This window comes from Patagioenas fasciata, chromosome 1 (assembly GCF_037038585.1).
Source record: "Patagioenas fasciata isolate bPatFas1 chromosome 1, bPatFas1.hap1, whole genome shotgun sequence".
Classification (NCBI taxonomy): domain Eukaryota; kingdom Metazoa; phylum Chordata; class Aves; order Columbiformes; family Columbidae; genus Patagioenas; species Patagioenas fasciata.
In genome coordinates this window covers 31,072,100-31,080,845 of record NC_092520.1, presented here as the reverse complement: position 1 = coordinate 31,080,845, position 8,746 = coordinate 31,072,100, and the positions used below count along the sequence as shown (strand labels likewise).

Sequence of the window (8,746 nt, the reverse complement as noted above, 5' to 3'; positions counted from 1 at the left end):
AGCAGTGCTGAAAAGCTGAAGCTGTTCTATCCAGCAAAGGGAACTGATCTTAAAAAACTCTATGTTGTGTTTGGTGTGGCCTCCTGGTGGACCAGGACATGCATGTTGTGTTGTGGCTGCTGAGCCGTATGGGGTAGAAATCTAGGGTTTGTTTAATTATCCCATGCAACATAAAGGAATTTCACATGGGCCTAAACCTTGGTCTCACTGCCATGATTTTGCCTTAAGCTTTGAGTTGCAGAAACTTTGCGCCTGTGTGAAGCAGGAAGAGGAAATCTCCCGATGGTGTGTGTTGTGTTGAGACCTGCAGAGCAATGAGCTTCTCCCGGTATTGCTGACACTTTGGGGTGACCTGGTGCATGCTCATCACCTCTTCACAGGGGCAACTGAAGGGGACCAGGGTCAGTACAAACCATCAGGCTTACAAGCAAGGAAGCACCAGCAAAAAGTCTCACGGCAAGAGGCATGGTAGGAGGTCTAACATCTCCATCTGCCCGAGGACAAGCCTGTCTTTGACCTCCTGACCAAGGAAAGCGCGGACCAGTGGCACTGGAACAGCCTGGTCCTTCTTGTGCTGGATGAGCACCACCATGGCTGGTCTTGAAGCCAGTGCACTGCAGCCACCTCCTCCTCTGCCATGGAGGCAGGACCAAATGCAGGGCCTGATGGGTGCAGGATGGACATCGCCTGGCTTTTTCTGCACATTTCCTGAATCAGCTGCTTGGTCAGATGTCACCCTACCAGCCCCACACTGGGTACTGATCATGACATCCCCATCACATCAGGTCCCTCACTTGCCATCCCTCAGCCCTGTCTGTCCTGGTTAAGGGACATGCAAAAATGAACAGGGGGCGATGGGAGGATGAAGGATGTCCTCTTCCCTCTGGAGAATCACAGAACTGCAGAATGTCCTGCTGGAGCAGGAACACCCAGATGAGGTTACACAGGAAGGTGTCCGGGCGGGTTTTGAATGTTTCCAGAGAAGGAGACTCCACAACCCCCCTGGGCAGCCTCTTCCAGTGTCTGTTACCCTTACTGAGAAGAAGTTTCTTATATTTAAGTGGAACCTCTTGTGTTCCAGTTTGAACCTGTTACCCCTTGTCCTATCAGTGGTTGTCACTGAGAAGAGCCTGGCTCCATCCTCGTGACACTCAGCCTTTACATATTTATAAACATTAATGAGGTCACTCCTCGGTCTCCTCCAAGCTAAAGAGCCCCAGCTCCCTCAGCCTTTCCTCATAAGGGAGATGCTCCACTCCCTTAATCATCTTTGTGTCTCTGCGCTGGACTCTCTCCAGCAGTTCCCTGTCCTTCGTGAACTGAGGGGCCCAGAACTGGACACAATATTGCAGATGTGGTCTCAGTCAGGGAAACCCCTAGGGAATTCCATGGGGAAATGGCTACTTGAGGGCGGCCATCGGAATTGCCGGGCGCGGGTATCGAACCTCTGGCGCGGAATCCGGCGCTACCGAAGGCGCGGGGGATGGGCCGAGCGCCGTTCCCTCACCACGTGACCGGCGGAGGGGCGGTGCGCCTCCACCCTCCCTACCCCTCACGGCGGAGCCGCAGCCAATCAGCACCGGGAAGGTGCACCACACGGTGCAGGGAGCAGCGGTGGGCGCCTGCTGAGCATGCTGGGTGCCGCGGCTGGACACGCCCACTTCCTTACGGCACTGGGGGGAGGGTTCGCTGACGAGGAAGTGGCCAGTGTCGCGGGCCGGTGTGTGAGGACTGGGGTGCATGGTTTCCGCCGCCCCGCGGTAAGTCCCACTGCGGAAACGGGTGGGGGAGATGGGTGGTGGAAGTGGGGACAGCCGCTGCTCGGCGCCCCCTCAGTGCCTGGCACCTCCCCCCCGCGCCCGGAGCGTCGATGAACGGGCCCGACTGGAGCTCGGGGGAGAACAGGCCTGTTGGGGCGACCACCGGTTTTACCTCAGTGGGGTGGTCGTTGTTGTGGAGGCCACATGGCAGGCCCGGCCAGTTGACAGCTCACCCTGTCAGGCCTCAAAGCATCAGGGCATGAGGGAAGGCATCGCTGCAGCAGGCCCCATCAGCACCCACCTGCCCAAATCGGTTGAGACACGAAGGACATGAGGATGGTCAGAGGGTTGAAACAGCTCTGCTGTGGAAACAGGCTGAGAGAGTTGGGCTTGTACAGCCTGGAGAAGAGAAGGCTCTGGGGAGACCTTCTAGCAGCCTTCCAGAACTTTAAGGGGGATTATAAAAAAGATGGAGACTTTTTACCAAGGCCTGTAGTGACAGGACAAAGGGCAATTATTTTAAACCAAAAGAGGATATGTTTAGATTGGGCATAAGGAAGACATTTTTTACAAGGAGGGTGGTGAGATATGGGAACAGGTTGCCCAGATAAGCTGTGGATGCCCCATCCCTGTGAGTGTTCAAGGCCAGACTGGATGGAACTCTGAGCAACCTGCTCTAGTGAAAGATGCCCCTGCCCATGACAGGGGGGTTGGATTAGATGATCATCAAAGGCCCCTTCCAACCCCAACCATTGCAAATAGGTGAGAGTTTAGCTCTGATGAGGAACCCTCCAGTTACCCTCATCACTTGGATCAGATGTAATAACATATACCTTTCTAAAGAAAATGTTTGTTTTTTTTTTTTTATATCTTGAAAAATATTTCCTCTGTAGCAAGTGAAAGGTGATAAGACAGATGGATTTCTCTGTTGTTTTTGTTTTGGACGTTTTGTGAAGACTGAATGTGTTTATGCTGCTGATGACTTGGTGAAGAACAGAGGGGTGTTTGTGTGGGTCATGCTTGGCTAATATATGACCAACACTGTGTCTTTCCCCACAAAGTGCAAATGAAGGATGCAGTGAGTGTAGGGTAATAGGTGCTTGATTTCCTTCTTTCCTTCTCCCTGCCTCAGGAAATCAACTCCTTCACCATGCTGGGGTGAAGAGGAGAGCAGAGCTGAAGCTCAGGCAGTGAGTTTAGGTGGCACACTGGAAGTTGGGCAACTTCTCTCCTGACTCTCCTACAGATATGCTGAGTGATACTCTGTGCCTCAGTTGCCTCCTGTGTAAAATGTGTGTATTTTCATGTAAGGATGTTTTCAGAGTTGATTCAGGAGAGGAAATGCTTAGACAAACTAGTAATGTTTCAGCAAGGTGTAACTGGAAGTGGTGCAGTCCCTGTGCACTTGCTAACAATGTTCTCCTTTTTTACTTTCTGTTTCGTTTCCCGATTTCTGCCATTTTGTCACTGTTGGGAAAACAAAACAAACAAACCTGCTTGTAGGAAATGGCACAAGTACCGGAGAAGCAGCTGGAGGGACGTGACTGTTTCTTTCCCTCTCACTTCTCCGCTGTCTTCTGTTTTGCTGCTTAATTTGCTGTGACAGTACTGGGGGACAGTGAGAGGGGTTCTACTTCTTCGAGATGAATTAGTCACTTTAGGTTCCCAAAGCCTGTTTCTGTGGCAGTGAAAGCTGGTAGTGAGGAACTGCAGAAGGACTTTGTGACTCTGAATGATTTGGCTATAAAATAGCAGGTGAAAATCTAAAATAAGTGGAAGATTATGCATGTCAGAGCAACAATCGTAATGCTGATGTGCTCTTTACTGACACCACTTAGGAAAGAGATCTGGGGGACTATAATGCAGAGTTCTGTGAAAGTGTCAGGCCTGTGCTCAGAAGCAGTCCAAAATGTGACTGAAATATTTAAGAAAAAGAAAAATACAGAATGCCATTGTGACTTTGTATTGTAAATGGTAGACCACCCTTCTGAAGGTTGTTTGCTCCTCTTGGAACATGGCAGGACCAGAGACGAGATTGAGAAGTGACAGGGTTGATCAAAGATACGGAGCAGCTTCTGTACAAGGGACAACTAAATAGTTTCAGATTCTTCGACTTGAAGAAGAGACAATGGCAGAAAGAATAATAGATCTGTGCTGTCATGGGTGTTACTGGGGGAGCTGAGTAAGGAACAGCAACTTTTTGCCTCTTCAGGCAGGTCCTGGGGTGTCACTGGAACCCATGAGCAGCAGCCTTTAGACCTGTGAAAGCAAGGGGTTGTTTAGGTGAAAAGTGATTAAACTGTGGATCTGGAACTGTGCCCTTAGCACCTCTTCCTTCTTGCTGGAGAGCAGCCAGCCCAATCCGTTGCACCATTTGGCTCAGTGTCCTCCCCCCGACAGCAGTCTGTAGCAGAAAGCTAGAGAAGAGCACAGGGCCATAGGAATGCTCCCCTGGGGACAGGACACTGAGCTGAAGGTGGCAGTGGGGGCAGACTGGCTGCTGTGACCGTGAGGAATGGCCAAGAGCTGCCCTCTCACTGCTTCAGGAGTCCTGCCAAGGGGCTGGAGTAACCCCAGGACTGATCTTGACTGAGTGTCTTCTGTTCTCCTGCAGCACCAGGATTTCTCCTGAGCCTGTAAGAACACCAGGGACTGTAGACTCCACCTTTAGCCTCTTCCTCACAAAATTCCCAGAGTCCCTGGAGCTGGATCCTCTGACTGGGCCTGAGCAGGGCCTATGTACCTCCATCCACTCCAGGTATTAGCTTGCTGTAGAGAACTTTTCCTGAGTTCTAAACCATTTAAACTCTAGCTTGCTCTGCTTCTTAATTTCTTTTTGTCTTTGTTTTCTATTCTAATTCGAATATTTTTATTTATATATATTGCTGTTTGTTTCTATCATATTTATTTAATGCTTAAGTTCTGAGACTCATGTGATGGTCACTGTATAGATAGATACTGGAAATCAATCCCTACCCCACCTATCTCTTGCTTACAAGAGATATAAGGATGGGGAAAAAAAAAAACTAGATTTGTGTGGAGCTGAAGTGACTTGCCTGTGATTAAGTCAGTTCTCAGTGGCAGAACCAGAGGGGTGGGGCACGGGTGAATCAACACAAAACCAACTAAAAACCACAAACTAAACTTATACTCCAGTGGTGTTCTCACTTGAGACTACCCCATCTGTTTTATGGAAAGGAGATTGTGTCTAGTGAAAACAGAGGTTGGCTGTTGAAAGCTGCAGAAGAGTGTGTGAGATTTACTGGGCTGTGAGTCTTCTTGCCTGTTTTGTACTTCAACCTTACTGCTTCTCTCTCACTAGAATAATTTAACTTCAAATCTTCTTGTTTCTTAAAAGTAAAACCACACTTTTCTTACTGTTATCTTACAGGAGTTGGTGCTGTCAGAGGTGACATCTCCACCAAAAGGCAGTTTGGAGTATCACACCCAGTAGGAGTGGGAAATTGTTGAAGATTTCTGCAGCAGACTTGCACAGAAACCACAGACAAAGTAAAACTTTTGCTACTAATGTGTGGCATGATGCTCTAAACTACTGGTGAGGGATGTGGGTAAAGGCTTATCCAGAAACATTTAGACCGTTTTGTAAAATAAGTAGCTGGCCTTAAAATTTTGCAGCTGCTGGGGAAAAGAGAGGCTGTATAAAGAACAATTAAGACTTGAGTGGATATGTCGATAAAAAGAGAACAGATGTCCATGGGGCAAATCCCAGGGTACAGAGAAAATTCTGTCACTCATGTTAGCGTTCTACCTCATGGAGAGAGAATGGTCAGATCTCTCATTTCTGACTCTTCTGCTGCATTTTATTTGCAAGCTTCTGCATCCTTCTTTGTTACATCCTTGTCACAGTAAGGAATTAATGTTTCTTCCTTGTTTTCTTTGAACTCCTGGAAGGTACTGGAGAAGTTTAAGGACAGCAATTTTTCTCTCCTTGGTTGACTTGCAGACTCACATGGGGCAAAACTAGCTTAAGGAAAGCACTGCTGTGGATAACTGATCTTCTGCAAATAAAACAGGTTTCACATCTAGGGCATGATGTGCTGGCCTGTTCTTGGGGCTGTTGTTGGAGCAGATATTGCCAGCCAAGCTTGAAAACTCTTGTGTCACCTCACATGACTTGTTAGTGACTTTTCAAGAGGAAATAAACCAGTTTTCCTCCTGCTCTTAACTGCTGGAGCTCTTGGCAGCTGGTTTCCATCCCACTGCTGTCCCAAGACTGGGCTTTGCCTTTTCTACTCGTAGTTGTTGCTGGAGGAACACAGCACCAAGGTTCAGGGAATGTAGGGATGGAGTAGTTAGAGGGCAAGAGCTAGCAAGCTCTGCTTTCCTTGGTTCGTCATGCTTGGTGTATGCTAGTTGCATCAATTGCTTTCTGTTTTTTCCCAGTTTTCCTGCTCCAGGTGTTTTCTGGATAATGGCGAAGATGGTAAGAAGAACGTGTGCATTTTGTTCGGAAGGGGAGGCTGGTTCTGTAATGTATATTGCCAAAGAGCGAAATGTTGCAGCTCATCAGGATTGTCTGGTAAGTGGATTTTAGTTGGTTAGTACCAAAGTGGAATGGCAAAGAAGGGCTAAAGGGGAAGTTTCCACTGCTTGTCTATTTTTGACACTGCAATGATGTCTGAATTAAAAGGTTGGTTACACAAACCAGCAAATTATATTAAATTGAAAAGCTATCAAAAGCAACAGGACTCAGCCAGAACTGGAGGTGTTGATTTGTGGTGTTTTCATGCACATCTGTTCCTGATCAGTGGTTCTGGACACACCTACAGTTTAGCAGTAGGAATAGTTCTTCTTGAGAGACTAAATTGGATCAGGCGTCTCGGACCACAGAAAGTTGTGTACTGAACCTTTGCAGGAAAATATTCACATCACTTGATATATCAAGGTAAGAAACTTCCCGATCTGTGCCTTATATAAAATAAGGGAAAAAAAATCAGAAGTTGATTATATAAAAATATCTGAAAAAGCTGTAAGTATGCTGTGATCCTAGAATGGGTTTACTCTTCTTGCTGTCAAAATGCCTCTCCTTTATTCTGGGATCTTAGTGGAGCTGGTTCTTGGTTTGCAGAATCAATTACAGGTGCCATATTATCCCTTCAGTGAGGGTTGCTTAGTGCAGCAGATGAGTCTGCTACTGGAACAGCTTTCTGGCTTTCACTGTTCCAGCAGCCATACTCTTGCAGGTTTTATGTTTACATCTTTATTTTTCTGATATTTTTTAATTATTATTTTTTGTAGAATGTTGCAGAAACATCTGATACCTCTTTTACAGAGTTACTTGGATGTTGTGTTTGAAACAGGTTTTGTTAGGGCTATAGTGTTGCTTTGAAGTTGAAACGTTTTCTCTGTCTTTTTTTTTTTTTATGCAATAACTTCACTAATTTCTCTGCCTTGGACTTCTCTGTGCTATTTGGCTTTTTCATAGTTAACCATCCCCTTCTGAGCAGACAGACTGTGCCTGCCAGTTAACGGAAGGGTAGCTCACTCTTGTTTGGAATTAGCTCTATGTAATGATTAGAAAAAAAAAGTTGCAAATATCTTCCCCTTCCTCACTTATTGTCATGGCTGAGTGCTTTTGTGGGTATGACAGTGGCCCAAATGTGCATGTGTGCATCTTCTCTGGGTTTCTCCCTGGCTTCATACAGTGCTTCTGTGTTTCTCATGTGGTCAGCTCTTGGCAGCATTGGACTGCATGGAAATTTTATTACAGAGAGATGGTGCATCCAGCTGTGTCACGGAGGCACCCCGAGGCTGATTTAAGGGACAACAGGGTCCAAAACAACTTTTATTAAACCAGTGAGAAACAGGGTTTTAACACTCCAAAAGTGACTTAAATATAGGTTCGGGTATCAGTTGAGGAAAATTATTAAGGGGTAACAACTAGTACAACAGGCGGTCCACAGAGTACATACACGTGGCTTCACCCAAAACTATGCTGGAACCACCCTCGAGTCCCAGAGGAGTACACACTCGCCTGAATCCGGTTTCTGGATTATTCTTAGAGAGATAAAGGTAAAGCGTACACTCGCGATTCCGCGAGTGTAAATTTATAATACACTCGCAATTGTGCGAGTGTTTTACTTACGCACGTGGCGGCAAGGCAAGCGGGGTCTCCATCCCGGGGAGGCGGGGTCTCAGCAGCAGAATCTTGCTCGTAGCTCCGAGAGACCGGCAACAACTGGCTCAGTCTCGACGAGAGTCCCGTTTTTATTGGCTGATCAGACCTGACTGTAGGCATTCTAGAAGCTTCTCTGCACCCCCACACCGTGTGTGGGGCGCCCCTGAAGCCTCCAAACACCCCCCACACTGGTCACAGGCGCCCAGCGGCTCACTGGCGCCTCGGCACTCCCTTCTCCTAATGGCCCTAGCCAGGGTGCTCTGGGCCAAACAAAAGAAGCCGTCAGCCTCAAGTAGCAGAGACAGGGAGATGTGCCTACTCCCTCCATATTGAAGGAGGTGGGGGGAGAGAGGGGGGTTTGCATTCTGCCACAATCCACCCCGTGACTACAGTCATGGTCTGATACTTTGGAGTGGTGGTGCAGTCACCTCTTGCCTCCAAAGTAAAAAGGGGACACTTCTGCCGGTGAGCCTTAATGTCCACTGTGGATCACCGTATCTCATGGGTTGACTTACCCCTGCAACGCAGTTATTAATAACAATCAACAATAGAATTGAAATAATTAGAACAATCAACAATTGCCCAAGGTAATTATTGAGTCCCAAACATCAGTCACAGTTCGTTAGTGTTTCCATTCCTGTGACTGCCTTCCTTCTGAATGGCTTGCATCTGGATTCTCTTCCATCTCTTGCTGGTGATAGCTGGATCCCTTTCCACCCCGTCATTGCTGGTGTCGTTTCGTTTCCAAGGCATCTGGATCCTCTTCCACCCCGTCATTGTCCTTTGCCCTGCAAGAAAACACAAGAACAGACCTCGGTCCTCGAGGAGGAACCGGGCTTTCAGGGTT

The 8,746-nt window shown here is 47.6% G+C and overlaps 1 protein-coding gene across 2 annotated transcripts in view; it reads left to right on the top strand.

The window, feature by feature from the left end:
• Window positions 1–1,588: 1,588 nt before the first annotated feature.
• PHF11 (PHD finger protein 11) overlaps window positions 1,589–8,746 on the top strand; it is a 32,732-nt gene continuing 25,574 nt past the window's right edge. Inside the window, exons 1-4 of one of the 2 annotated variants that reach the window (XM_065859917.2) lie at window positions 1,589–1,760; window positions 4,375–4,518; window positions 5,152–5,270; window positions 6,165–6,300. In XM_065859917.2, coding sequence (XP_065715989.1) covers window positions 6,193–6,300 — 108 coding nt within the window. In that variant the 5' untranslated portion in view covers window positions 1,589–1,760; window positions 4,375–4,518; window positions 5,152–5,270; window positions 6,165–6,192. The remainder of the gene's footprint in view (window positions 1,761–4,374; window positions 4,519–5,151; window positions 5,271–6,164; window positions 6,301–8,746) is intronic. The other variant, XM_065859938.2, reaches the window with a different exon arrangement.